This window comes from Dicentrarchus labrax, unplaced genomic scaffold (genome assembly GCF_905237075.1).
Source record: "Dicentrarchus labrax unplaced genomic scaffold, dlabrax2021, whole genome shotgun sequence".
NCBI lineage: Eukaryota > Metazoa > Chordata > Actinopteri > Moronidae > Dicentrarchus > Dicentrarchus labrax.
Genome location: NW_026136718.1, coordinates 67501 through 82407, shown reverse-complemented (window position 1 = coordinate 82407; position 14907 = coordinate 67501). Strand labels below are relative to the sequence as shown.

The window sequence follows — 14907 nt, the reverse complement described above, 5'->3', positions numbered from 1 at the left end:
AAAATTTTCAAAACCTTCCCATCCATTTATAACAAAAATATAGAGCCCGGTCCTCTGGCAGCCATTTTTGGTGTGGCACCGGGGGAAACACAACTAACGATTGCTCAAAGGAAAGCAATAGCATTCTCTTCATTGTTGGCCAGGAGATTGATAGATCTTATTTAACTGGATAAAGGCAGCACCGCCAACTCACAAACGATGGGTAGAGGAGGTGATGGCACACCTGAAATTTGAACATCTTAGATTTACTTTGCAGGGCAACACTAAGAGATACTCTAAGATCTGGCAGCCTTTTATTTCTTATTTTGAACATGAGTTTTCATCTGCTCCAACATAACTGGCAGCTTCTGTTCTTCTATTATTATTGTTGTCAATTTTGTCATTTTTATTTATCTATCTATGTTTAACCCGAGAGTGTCTGGACCACACAGGTGGTGGGTATGTCTGATATCTAGTAGTAGTAGGATCTGTCTTGTTACTGTTCTGTCTGTAGTTTAGACCTGTACCTGTGATGTATATTTTGTATCCTACTATTTTGTCTTGAATGGGATGTTTGATGTTCGAATATGAAAATCAATAAAAACACTTTGATTATTATAAGACCGAGACAGAAGAAACAGAAGCTTCTGCCAGCGAGACGAGTTTTGGCAGTAGCAATACGACTGGAAGTGACACTGGTAACCGTGGTAACCGATGCCCTCGAAGGATTTTAGATTGTGTTTCTTTCAGAACCAGCTTCATCAGTGGTTTTGTTTTGAAGGAAGACGTTACGTGACCATACTGCTGGACTCCAAGTCTAAGTGCAGATACCAACAAGTCCCAGACCGGACTCCAGCACCACCTTTAAAGTCACTGAGCTCTTTATGACCCTGTCTAGATTCTGAATGCGGGGCCTCAAACATTTCAATGATACCGTCTATAAATCCAGTTTGTGTCCTTGAGCCAGAGACCGTTATGAGACCTTGGTGTGTTAGCAGCAGCTGACTCCTCCATGTTAAACAAAGGAGGTTCAGTAGCAGCGAGCTAACAGCTAGCGGCTAACTCTCATGTGACAGTCAGGCTGCAGATAAACAGCAGCTCTGTGACACTCAGACATCCAGGATTTAGAGATCCCGGTCCACCAGCTCACATCAGGCTGCTGCTGAGGGACCTGGCAGAGTCCAGGCCCAGCAGAGACCAGGTCCAGCAGTCTAGTACTAGAGGCTATAATATGATTATCGGAAGGTTATTCGGGGTCCAGCCCCACCCTGCGTCCACAGTCCTCTTCCTTCATATTTTATTCAGTCTGAGACTTCCTGTCCATATTCTCAGATTAATGGGTTATTGATCAGCACACTGTGGCTCCACCCACATCACTGATGGGGCTCCTGACGATTGGAGTTACTGCCGCTCCTGAAAAACTGTGTACTGTCCCTTTAAGAGCTGAAACAAAGAATCTGCTCATATAACACCTGTCTCACTCTCTGTATGTCTGTCTGTCTGTCTGTCTCTCAGGGTGAGTGAAGCTCTCTGTCAGCAGGATCGACTGCAGCTCCTCTCAGTAAGTCCAATTTACATATTTACACGCTGTCAGTGAACACACCACCTCAGCATATGAACACATGTTCATACGTCTCGTATGAAGACGTGTTTCTGATCACAGACGTTTATCAGCCTCTGATAGCAGCACACATACCCTGTGAGCTGATCTGAGGTCTGTGTCACTAATGCACTTATTGATCCACACAGACACATTAATCTGCTTCCTGTGTGGCTGCAGGAAGACTCTGTGGGTCTGATGATCTGTACGATTCTTATAATGTTTGATTTCTGTACATTAAAGAGTCAGTTATAAGCAGGACAGCAGTTGAGATATTTAACCTTTATTGTGCAACAAGCTTGAATATACATATAATATTAATTAATATATATATTATTAATATATATTAATTCAATAATATACCCTCTCAATAATCCATCAGGACAAAATACCAGGAGACGACCTTTAACCTCTAATTTATTAAACAAAATATAAGTTCAACAGTAACAATGTGAATTCTGTCCAATCATTATAGTTTCCCCAAAGCGCTGAGTCATATGTCTCCAGACTCACTTCATTGTTTGGACCTGTGAAGATGCAGACATTGTTTGGACCTGTGAAGATGCAGACATTGGACCTGTGAAGGTGCAGACATTGTTTGGACCTGTGAAGATGCAGACATTGGACCTGTGAAGGTGCAGACATTGGACCTATGAAGATGCAGACATTGGACCTGTGAAGGTGCAGACATTGTTTGGACCTATGAAGGTGCAGACATTGGACCTGTGAAGGTGCAGACATTGTTTGGACCTGTGAAGATGCAGACATTGGACCTGTTAAGGTGCAGACATTGGACCTATGAAGATGCAGACATTGGAACTATGAAGGTTCAGACATTGGAACTGTGAAGGTGCAAACATTGGACCTGTGAAGGTGAAGACATTGTTTGGACCTGTGAAGATGCAGACATTGGACCTGTGAAGGTGCAGACATTGTTTGGACCTGTGAAGGTGCAGACATTGGACCTGTGAAGATGCAGACATTGGACCTGTGAAGGTGCAGACATTGGAACTGTGAAGGTGCAGACATTGGACCTGTGAAGGTGAAGACATTGTTTGGACCTGTGAAGATGCAGACATTGGACCTGTGAAGGTGCAGACACTGTTTGGACCTGTGAAGGTGCAGACATTGGACCTGTGAAGATGCAGACATTGGACCTATGAAGATGCAAACATTGGACCTATGAAGGTGTAGACATTGGACCTGTGAAGATGCAGACATTGGACCTGTGAAGGTGCAGACATTGTTTGGACCTGTGAAGGTGCAGACATTGGAACTGTGAAGGTGCAGACATTGGACCTGTGAAGGTGAAGACATTGTTTGGACCTGTGAAGGTGCAGACATTGGACCTGTGAAGATGCAGACATTGGACCTATGAAGGTGCAGACATTGGACCTGTGAAGGTGGAGACATTGGAACTGTGAAGGTGCAGACATTGGACCTGTGAAGATGCAGACATTGGACCTGTAAAGATGCAGACATTGGACCTATGAAGGTGCAGACATTGGACCTGTGAAGATGCAGACATTGGACCTGTGAAGATGCAGACATTGGACCTGTGAAGGTGCAGACATTGTTTGGACCTGTGAAGATGCAGACATTGGACCTATGAAGATGCAGACATTGTTTGGACCTGTGAAGGTGCAGACATTGTTTGGACCTGTGAAGATGCAGACATTGGACCTATGAAGGTGCAGACATTGGACCTGTGAAGATGCAGACATTGGACCTGTGAAGGTGCAGACATTGTTTGGACCTGTGAAGGTGCAGACATTGGAACTGTGAAGGTGCAGACATTGGACCTGTGAAGGTGCAGACATTGGAACTGTGAAGGTGCAGACATTGGACCTGTGAAGATGCAGACATTGGACCTATGAAGGTGCAGACATTGGACCTATGAAGGTGCAGACATTGGACCTGTGAAGGTGCAGACATTGTTTGGACCTGTGAAGGTGCAGACATTGTTTGGACCTGTGAAGATGCAGACATTGGACCTGTGAAGGTGCAGACATTGGACCTGTGAAGATGCAGACATTGGACCTATGAAGGTGCAGACATTGGACCTATGAAGGTGCAGACATTGGACCTGTGAAGGTGCAGACATTGTTTGGACCTGTGAAGGTGCAGACATTGTTTGGACCTGTGAAGGTGCAGACATTGTTTGGACCTGTGAAGATGCAGACATTGGACCTGTGAAGGTGCAGACATTGGACCTGTGAAGATGCAGACATTGGACCTATGAAGGTGAAGACATTGGACCTATGAAGGTGCAGACATTGGAACTGTGAAGGTGCAAACATTGGACCTGTGAAGGTGCAGACATTGTTTGGACCTGTGAAGGTGCAGACATTGGACCTGTGAAGGTGCAGACATTGGACCTGTGAAGATGCAGACATTGGACCTGTGAAGGTGCAGACATTGGACCTGTGAAGATGCAGACATCGGACCTATGAAGGTGCAGACATTGGAACTGTGAAGGTGCAGACATTGGACCTGTGAAGGTGCAGACATTGGAACTGTGAAGGTGCAGACATTGTTTGGACCTGTGAAGGTGCAGACATTGTTTGGACCTGTGAAGATGCAGACATTGGACCTGTGAAGGTGCAGACATTGGACATGTGAAGATGCAGACATTGGACCTATGAAGGTGCAGACATTGGACCTATGAAGGTGCAGACATTGGAACTGTGAAGGTGCAGACATTGGACCTGTGAAGGTGCAGACATTGTTTGGACCTGTGAAGGTGCAGACATTGGACCTGTGAAGGTGCAGACATTGGACCTGTGAAGGTGCAGACATTGTTTGGACTTGTGAAGATGCAGACATTGTTTGGACTTGTAGAGATGCAGACATTGGACCTGTAAAGATGCAGACATTGGACCTTTGAAGGTGCAGACATTGGACCTGTGAAGATGCAGACATTGATCCTCCCAACAGAAAGCTTTGATTTGTGATCAGTTATTCAGAAACAAGTTTATTATAACTAAAATCATCAGTTCAGTGTGTCTGACTCTGTTTCCCATCATGCCTCAGGAGAAGAGGAAGTGGCAGACTGAGATCGAGAACAAGAAGCGTCAGCTAGAGGACGACAAGCGAGCGCTGCAGCACCTGAAGGTGAGACAGGTTGATGGTTCCAGTCCCTGCTGGGAGAGTCTGTTCTTCTTCTGCTTCTTCTTTCTTTCTTTCTTTTGTGGTGTGGTGTTTTTTTTAACCCTGTTTCTAAATATGAGGCTGTAGTTGTTCCTCTATGGCCGTTGTTTGAGTCCTGTATTACTGTAATATAATATCCGTAGGTATGGATGTAGTCCAGAACATACAAACCCAACATTGGATCTAAATACGACCTTCAGAGTTTCTTGTTAACGGCAGTATGTTAACGGCAGCAGTATGTTAACGGCAGTATGTTAACGGCAGCAGTATGTTAACGGCAGTATGTTAACGGCAGCAGCAGCATGTTAACGGCAGTATGTTAACGGCAGCAGTATGTTAACGGCAGTATGTTAACGGCAGCAGCAGCATGTGTTAACGGCAGCAGCAGCATGTTAACGGCAGCAGCATGTTAACGGCAATATGGGAATATTAGTACAATATGGGAATATTAGTTCAGTATGGGAATTTTAGTACAATATGGGAATATTACTGCAATATGGGAATATTAGTACAATATGGGAATATTAGTTCAGTATGGGAATTTTAGTACAATATGGGAATATTACTGCAATATGGGAATATTAGTACAATATTGCAGAATATTACTGCAATATGGTAATATAAATGCAATATGGGAATATTACTGCAATATGGGAATATTACTGCAATATGGGAATATTACTGCAATATGGAATATTACTGAAATATGGGAATATTACTGCAATATGGGAATATTACTGCAAATATGGGAATAATACTGCAATATGGGAATATAAGTGCAATATGAGAATATCAGTACAATATGGGAATATTACTGCAATATGGGAATATTAGTAGAATATTGCAGAATATTACTGCAATATAGGTATATTAGTACAATATGGGAATATTACTGCAATATGGGAATACTAGTACAATATTGAAGAATATTAGTGCAATATGGGAATATTACTGCGATATGGGAATATCAGTACAATATGGGAATATTACTGCATTATGAGAATATTAGTACAATATAGGAATATTAGTGCAATATGGGAATATTAGTACAATATGGGAATATTACTGCAATATGGGAATATTACTGCAATATGGGAATATTAGTAGAATGTTGCAGAATATTACTGCAATATGGGAATATTAGTAGAATGTTGCAGAATATTACTGCAATATGGGAATATTAGTGCAATATGGGAATATTACTGCAATATGGGAATATTACTGCGATATGGGAATACTAGTACAATATTGCAGAATATTAGTGCAATATGGGAATATTACTGAGATATGGGAATACTAGTACAATATTGAAGAATATTACTGCAATATGGAATATTACTGCAATATGGAATATTACTGCAATATGGAATATTACTGCAATATGGGAATATTAGTAGAATATTGCAGAATATTACTGCAATATGGGAATATTAGTACAATATGAGAATATTAGTGCAATATGGGAATATTAGGGCAATATGGGAATATTAGCACAATATGGGAATATTAGTTCAATATGGGAATATTAGTACAATATGGGAATATTACTGCAATATGGGAATATTAGTTCAATATGGGAATATTAGTACAATAAGGGAATATTAGTGCAATATGGGAATATTAGTACAAATCAGGAATATTACTGCAATATGGGAATATAAGTACAATATGGGAATATTACTGCAATATGGGAATATTAGTAGAATATTGCAGAATATTACTGCAATATGGGAATATTAATACGATATGGGAATACTAGTACAATATTGCAGAATATTAGTGCAGTATGGGAATATTACTGAGATATGGGAATACTAGTACGATATTGCAGAATATTACTGCAATATGGGAATATTAGTAGAATATTGCAGAATATTACTGCAATATGGGAATATTAGTACAATATGGGAATATTACTGCAATATGGGAATATTAGTACAATATGGGAAAATTTGAGCAATATGGGAATATATGTACAATATGGGAATATTAGTGCAATATGGGAATATTAGTTCAATATGGCAATATTACTGCAATATGGGAATATTAGTGCAATATTGCAGAATATAAGTGCAATATGGGAATATTACTGCGATATGGGAATACTAGTACAATATTGCAGAATATTACTGCAATATGGAATATAATTGCAATATGGGGATATTACTACAATATGGGAATATTAGTAGAATATTGCAGAATATTACTGCAATATGGGAATATTAGTACAATATGGGAATATTAGTACAATATGGGAATATTACTGCAATATGGGAATATTAGTACAATATGGGAATATTACTGCAATATGGAAATATTAGTACAATATTGCAGAATATTACTGCAATATGGTAATATAAATGCAATATGGGAATATTACTGCAATATGGGAATATTACTGCAATATGGAATATTACTGAAATATGGGAATATTACTGCAATATGGGAATATTACTGCAATATGGAATATTACTGAAATATGGGAATAATACTGCAATATGGGAATATAAGTGCAATATGAGAATATCAGTACAATATGGGAATATTACTGCAATATGGGAATATTAGTAGAATATTGCAGAATATTACTGCAATATAGGTATATTAGTACAATATGGGAATATTACTGCAATATGGGAATACTAGTACAATATTGAAGAATATTAGTGCAATATGGGAATATTACTGCGATATGGGAATATCAGTACAATATGGGAATATTACTGCAATATGAGAATATTAGTACAATATAGGAATATTAGTGCAATATGGGAATATTAGTACAATATGGGAATATTACTGCAATATGGGAATATTACTGCAATATGGGAATATTAGTAGAATGTTGCAGAATATTACTGCAATATGGGAATATTAGTAGAATGTTGCAGAATATTACTGCAATATGGGAATATTAGTGCAATATGGGAATATTACTGCAATATGGGAATATTACTGCGATATGGGAATACTAGTACAATATTGCAGAATATTAGTGCAATATGGGAATATTACTGAGATATGGGAATACTAGTACAATATTGAAGAATATTACTGCAATATGGAATATTACTGCAATATGGGAATATTAGTAGAATATTGCAGAATATTACTGCAATATGGGAATATTAGTACAATATGAGAATATTAGTGCAATATGGGAATATTAGTGCAATATGGGAATATTAGGGCAATATGGGAATATTAGCGCAATATGGGAATATTAGCACAATATGGGAATATTAGTTCAATATGGGAATATTAGTACAATATGGGAATATTACTGCAATATGGGAATATTAGTTCAATATGGGAATATTAGTACAATAAGGGAATATTAGTGCAATATGGGAATATTAGTACAAATCAGGAATATTACTGCAATATGGGAATATAAGTACAATATGGGAATATTACTGCAATATGGGAATATTAGTAGAATATTGCAGAATATTACTGCAATATGGGAATATTACTGCGATATGGGAATACTAGTACAATATTGCAGAATATTAGTGCAGTATGGGAATATTACTGAGATATGGGAATACTAGTACGATATTGCAGAATATTACTGCAATATGGGAATATTAGTAGAATATTGCAGAATATTACTGCAATATGGGAATATTAGTACAATATGGGAATATTACTGCAATATGGCAATATTACTGCAATATGGGAATATTAGTGCAATATTGCAGAATATAAGTGCAATATGGGAATATTAGTGCAATATGGGAATATTAGTTCAATATGGCAATATTACTGCAATATGGGAATATTAGTGCAATATTGCAGAATATAAGTGCAATATGGGAATATTACTGCGATATGGGAATACTAGTACAATATTGCAGAATATTACTGCAATATGGAATATAATTGCAATATGGGGATATTACTACAATATGGGAATATTAGTAGAATATTGCAGAATATTACTGCAATATGGGAATATTAGTACAATATGGGAATATTAGTACAATATGGGAATATTACTGCAATATGGGAATATTAGTACAATATGGGAATATTACTGCAATATGGAAATATTAGTAGAATATTGCAGAATATTACTGCAATATGGGAATATTAGTGCAATATGGGAATATTAGTGCAATATGGGAATATTACTGCAATATGGGAATATTACTGCGATATGGGAATACTAGTACAATATTGCAGAATATTAGTGCAATATGGGAATATTAGTACAATATGGGAATATTACTGCAATATGGAAATATTAGTAGAATATTGCAGAATATTAGTGCAATATGGGAATATTACTGCAATATGGAATATTACTGCAATATGGGAATATTACTGCGATATGGGAATACTAGTACAATATTGAAGAATATTAGTGCAATATGGGAATATTACTGCGATATGGGAATATCAGTACAATATGGGAATATTACTGCAATATGAGAATATTAGTACAATATGGGAATATTAGTGCAATATGGGAATATTAGTACAATATGGGAATATTACTGCAATATGGGAATATTACTGCAATATGGGAATATTAGTAGAATGTTGCAGAATATTACTGCAATATGGGAATATTAGTAGAATGTTGCAGAATATTACTGCAATATGGGAATATTAGTGCAATATGGGAATATTACTGCAATATGGGAATATTACTCCGATATGGGAATACTAGTACAATATTGCAGAATATTAGTGCAATATGGGAATATTACTGAGATATGGGAATACTAGTACAATATTGAGAATATTACTGCAATATGGAATATTACTGCAATATGGAATATTACTGCAATATGGGAATATTAGTACAATATTGCAGAATATTACTGCAATATGGGAATATTAGTGCAATATAGGAAAATTACTGCAATATGGGAATATGAGTGCAATATGGGAATATTAGGGCAATATGGGAATATTAGCGCAATATGGGAATATTAGCACAATATGGGAATATTAGTTCAATATGGGAATATTAGTACAATATGGGAATATTACTGCAATATGGGAATATTAGCTCAATATGGGAATATTAGTACAATATGGGAATATTAGTGCAATATGGGAATATTAGTACAAATCAGGAATATTACTGCAATATGGGAATATTAGTACAATATGGGAATATTACTGCAATATGGGAATATTAGTAGAATATTGCAGAATATTACTGCAATATGGGAATATTACTGCGATATGGGAATACTAGTACAATATTGCAGAATATTAGTGCAGTATGGGAATATTACTGAGATATGGGAATACTAGTACGATATTGCAGAATATTACTGCAATATGGGAATATTAGTAGAATATTGCAGAATATTACTGCAATATGGGAATATTAGTACAATATGGGAATATTACTGCAATATGGGAATATGAGTACAATATGGGAACATTAGAGCAATATGGGAATATATGTACAATATGGGAATATTAGTGCAATATGGGAATATTAGTTCAATATGGCAATATTACTGCAATATGGGAATATTAGTGCAATATTGCAGAATATAAGTGCAATATGGGAATATTACTGCGATATGGGAATACTAGTACAATATTGCAGAATATTACTGCAATATGGAATATAATTGCAATATGGGGATATTACTACAATATGGGAATATTAGTAGAATATTGCAGAATATTACTGCAATATGGGAATATTAGTACAATATGGGAATATTAGTACAATATGGGAATATTACTGCAATATGGGAATATTAGTACAATATGGGAATATTACTGCAATATGGAAATATTAGTAGAATATTGCAGAATATTACTGCAATATGGGAATATTAGTGCAATATGGGAATATTACTGCAATATGGGAATATTACTGCGATATGGGAATACTAGTACAATATTGCAGAATATTAGTGCAATATGGGAATATTAGTACAATATGGGAATATTACTGCAATATGGAAATATTAGTAGAATATTGCAGAATATTAGTGCAATATGGGAATATTACTGCAATATGGGAATATTACTGCGATATGGGAATACTAGTACAATAAAGCAGATTTTTAGTGCAATATGGGAATGTTACAGCGATATGGGAATACTAGTACAATATTGCAGAATATTAGTGCAATATGGGAATATTACTGCGATATGGGAATACTAGTACACTATTGCAGAATATTAGTGCAATATGGAATATTACTGCAATATGGGAATATTAGTAGAATATTGCAGAATATTACTGCAATATGGCAATATTAGTACAATATGGGAATATTAGTGCAATATGGGAATATTAGTACAATATGAGAATATTACTGCAATATGGAATATTACTGCAATATGGGAATATTAGTACAATATTGCAGAATATTACTGCAATATGGGAATATTAGTGCAATATGGGAATATTAGTACAATATGGGAATATTAGTGCAATATGGAATATTACTGCAATATGGGAATATTACTGCAATATGGGAATATTAGTAGAATATTGCAGAATATGACTGCAATATGGGAATATTAGTGCAATATGGGAAAATTAGTACAATATGAGAATATTACTGCAATATGGAATATTACTGCAATATGGGAATATTAGTACAATATTGCAGAATATTACTGCAATATGGGAATATTAGTGCAATATAGGAAAATTACTGCAATATGGGAATATTAGTGCAATATGGAATATTACTGCAATATGGGAATATTACTGCAATATGGGAATATTAGCACAATATGGGAATATTGCAGTCAATATGGGAATATTGCAATATGGGAATATTAGTGCAATATGGGAAAATTATTGCAATATGGGAATATTACTGCAATATGGGAAAATTACTGCAATATGGGAATATTAGTGCAATATGGGAATATTACTGCAATATGGGAATACTAGTACAATATTGAAGAATATTAGTGCAATATCGGAATATTACTGCGATATGGGAATACTAGTACAATATTGCAGAATATTACTGCAATATGGAATATTACTGCAATATGGGAATATTAGTGCAATATGGGCATATCAGTACAATATGGGAATATTAGTAGAGTATTGCACAACATTAGTGCAATATGGGAATATTACTGCAATATGGGAATATTAGTAGAGTATTGCACAACATTAGTGCAATATGGGAATATTACTGCAATATGGAAATATTAGTGCAATATGGGAATATTAGCGCAATATGGGAATATTAGCACAATATGGGAATATTAGTAGAATATTGCAGAATATTAGTGCAATATGGGAATATTACTGCAATATGGGAATATTAGTAGAATATTGCACAATGTTAGTTCAATATGGGAATATTACTGCAATATGGGAATATTAGTAGAATATGGGAATATTACTGCAATATGGGAATATTTGGAAAATATTGCAGAATATTACTTCAATATGGGAATATTAGTACAATATGGGAATATTACTGCAATATGGGAATATTACTGCAATATGGAAATATTATTAGAATATTGCAGAATATTACTGCAATATGGGAATATTAGTGCAATATGGGAATATTACTGCGTTATGGGAATATTACTGCAATATGGAAATACTAGTACAATATTGCAGAATAGTAGTGCAATATGGGAATATTACTGCTATATGGGAATATTACTGCGATATGGGAATACTAGTACAATATTGCAGAATATTACTGCAATATGGAATATTACTGCAATTTGGGAATATTAGTAGAATATTGCAATTGAATATTACTGCAATATAGGAATATTAGTACAATATGGCAGAATATTACTGCAATATGGGAATATTAGTGAAATATACAATATGGGAATATTACTGCAATATGGAAATATTAGTAGAATATTGCAGAATATTACTGCAATATGGGAATATTAGTGCAATATGGGAATATTAGTACAATATGGGAATACTAGTACAATATGAGAATATTACTGCAATATGGGAATATTAGTGCAATATGGGAATATTAGGGCAATATTGGAATATTAGCGCAATATGGGAATATTAGTTAAAATATAGGAATATTAGTTCAGTATGGGGATATTAGTACAATATGGGAATATTAGTGCGATATGGCAATATTAGTACAATATGGGAATATTAGTGCAATATGGGAATATTAGTAGAATATTGCAGAATAGTACTGCAACATGGGAATATTAGTGCAATATGGGAATATTAGTGCAATATGGGAATATTACTGCGTTATGGGATTTAACTGCAATATGGAAATACTAGTACAATATTGCAGAATATTAGTGCAATATGGGAATATTACTGCGATATGGGAATACTAGTACAATATTGCAGAATATTACTGCAATATGGAATATTACTGCAATTTGGGAATATTAGTAGAATATTGCAGAATATTACTGCAATATGGGAATATTAGTACATTATGGGAATATTACTGCAATATGGGAATATTAGTACAATATGGGAATATTACTGCAATATGGAAATATTAGTAGAATATTGCAGAATATTACTGCAATATGGGAATATTAGTGCAATATGGGAATATTAGTACAATATGGGAATACTAGTACAATATGAGAATATTACTGCAATATGGGAATATTAGTGCAATATGGGAATATTAGGGCAATATTGGAATATTAGCGCAATATGGGAATATTAGTTAAAATATGGGAATATTAGTTCAGTATGGGAATATTAGTACAATATGGGAATATTAGTGCGATATGGGAATATTAGTACAATATGGGAATATTAGTGCAACATGGGAATATTAGTAGAATATTGCAGAATAGTACTGCAACATGGGAATATTAGTGCAATATGGGAATATTAGTGCAATATGGGAATCACAGAAGCTGTGAAGAGAAAATGTTTCCCTCCAGATTTAAGAACAGGTTGTTACAGACGATAGTGAAAATGAAAGAATATCTATATAATTATAGAATAATCTCAGTAGGATGTTTTTAACGTATCATACCGCTCTACTGTCAACCTCTGGTGCCCTGGTAGGGAGGTCTCAGGTGAAGGTCCTCAGGTGAAGGTCCTCAGGTGAAGGTCCTCAGGTGAGGGTGAATGAATCCTGACGATAAATAACAGATAGATCTGTGTTTGACTTCCTGTCCGTCAGTCCAAGGCCCTGAGGGAGCGCTGGCTGCTGGACGGAGCTCCTTCTGCCGGACCAGAACAGGATGAGGTGAAGAGACAGCTGGAGCAGGATGAGGCCAAGACCAGGAGCCTGGAGGAGACCATCAACAGGTCTGCTTTAGTCTAAAGTCAGACCAGGATCCTGCAGGACTCATTTTGACCTGTATTCACTCTGTGTTCAGGTTGGAACAGGAACTGATCAGTCTGGAAACAGGAGGAACCTGTGAGACTGTAACACACACTGCTGTGAGTGTACACACACACACACACACACACACACACACACACCTGCTGTGAGTGCACACACACACACACACACACACACTGCTGTGAGTGCACACACACACACACACACACACACACGCACACACACACACACTGCTGTGAGTGCACACACACACACACACACACACACACACACACACACACACACACTGCTGTGAGTGCACACACACACACACACACACACACACAGACACACACACACACACACACACAACCAGCATTTATTAAGTTTCTGTTTCCTGTTTGACTGCAGTGGCTTTTATTTTGAAGTTGAACTTCCTGTCTGTCTGCAGGTGTCGTCAGCATCAGTTAAAGGTACGTTTCTTCTTCTTCTGTGTGTTTGTGTGTAGTTGTTTTGTCTTCCTCTCACTGTGTCTCTGTGATCAGCTGTAGAGGTCAAAGGTCACAGCAGCCTTCAGCAGGACAGAGCTGCAGCTCCAGGTCACATGATTCAAGGTGAGACAGCTGGACCAGGCTCAGATTACTGTAATCTGATTACAATGATTAGATTACGTTAGTCAGATTACAGTAGACAGATTACAGTAATCAGATTACAATAGTCAGATTACAGTAATCAGATTACAGTAGTCAGATTACATTAATCAGATTACAGTCACCAGATTACATTAATCAGATTACAGTAGTCAGATGACAGTTGTCAGATTACAGTAGTCAGACTACAGTCGTCAGATTACAGTAATCAGATTACAGTAGTCAGATTACAGTTGTCAGTTGACAGTAGTCAGATTACAGTCGTCAGATT

The 14907-nt window shown here is 36.4% G+C and overlaps 2 protein-coding genes across 2 annotated transcripts in view; one reads left to right on the top strand and one right to left on the bottom strand.

Annotated features, from left to right (window-relative positions):
- Positions 1-2055: 2055 nt before the first annotated feature.
- LOC127350708 (uncharacterized) lies at positions 2056-4087 on the bottom strand. The gene is made up of 12 exons (XM_051377550.1): positions 4027-4087; positions 3935-3980; positions 3693-3815; positions 3524-3642; positions 3451-3473; positions 3213-3308; positions 3113-3162; positions 2833-2951; positions 2691-2736; positions 2522-2640; positions 2303-2352; positions 2056-2183 (listed from the first exon to the last, which is right to left on the bottom strand). Exons 1-12 carry the CDS (start codon positions 4065-4067, stop codon positions 2089-2091), a joined length of 927 nt encoding a protein of 308 aa, XP_051233510.1. The 5' UTR covers positions 4068-4087; the 3' UTR covers positions 2056-2088.
- Positions 4088-4429: 342 nt separating this feature from the next.
- palm1a (paralemmin 1a) overlaps positions 4430-14907 on the top strand; it is a gene marked incomplete at its 5' end in the record, with an annotated part of 16822 nt that continues 6344 nt past the window's right edge. The window contains 6 exons of the mRNA XM_051376344.1: positions 4430-4468; positions 4613-4693; positions 13843-13970; positions 14042-14105; positions 14438-14459; positions 14532-14600. Coding sequence (XP_051232304.1) covers positions 4430-4468; positions 4613-4693; positions 13843-13970; positions 14042-14105; positions 14438-14459; positions 14532-14600 — 403 coding nt within the window. The remainder of the gene's footprint in view (positions 4469-4612; positions 4694-13842; positions 13971-14041; positions 14106-14437; positions 14460-14531; positions 14601-14907) is intronic.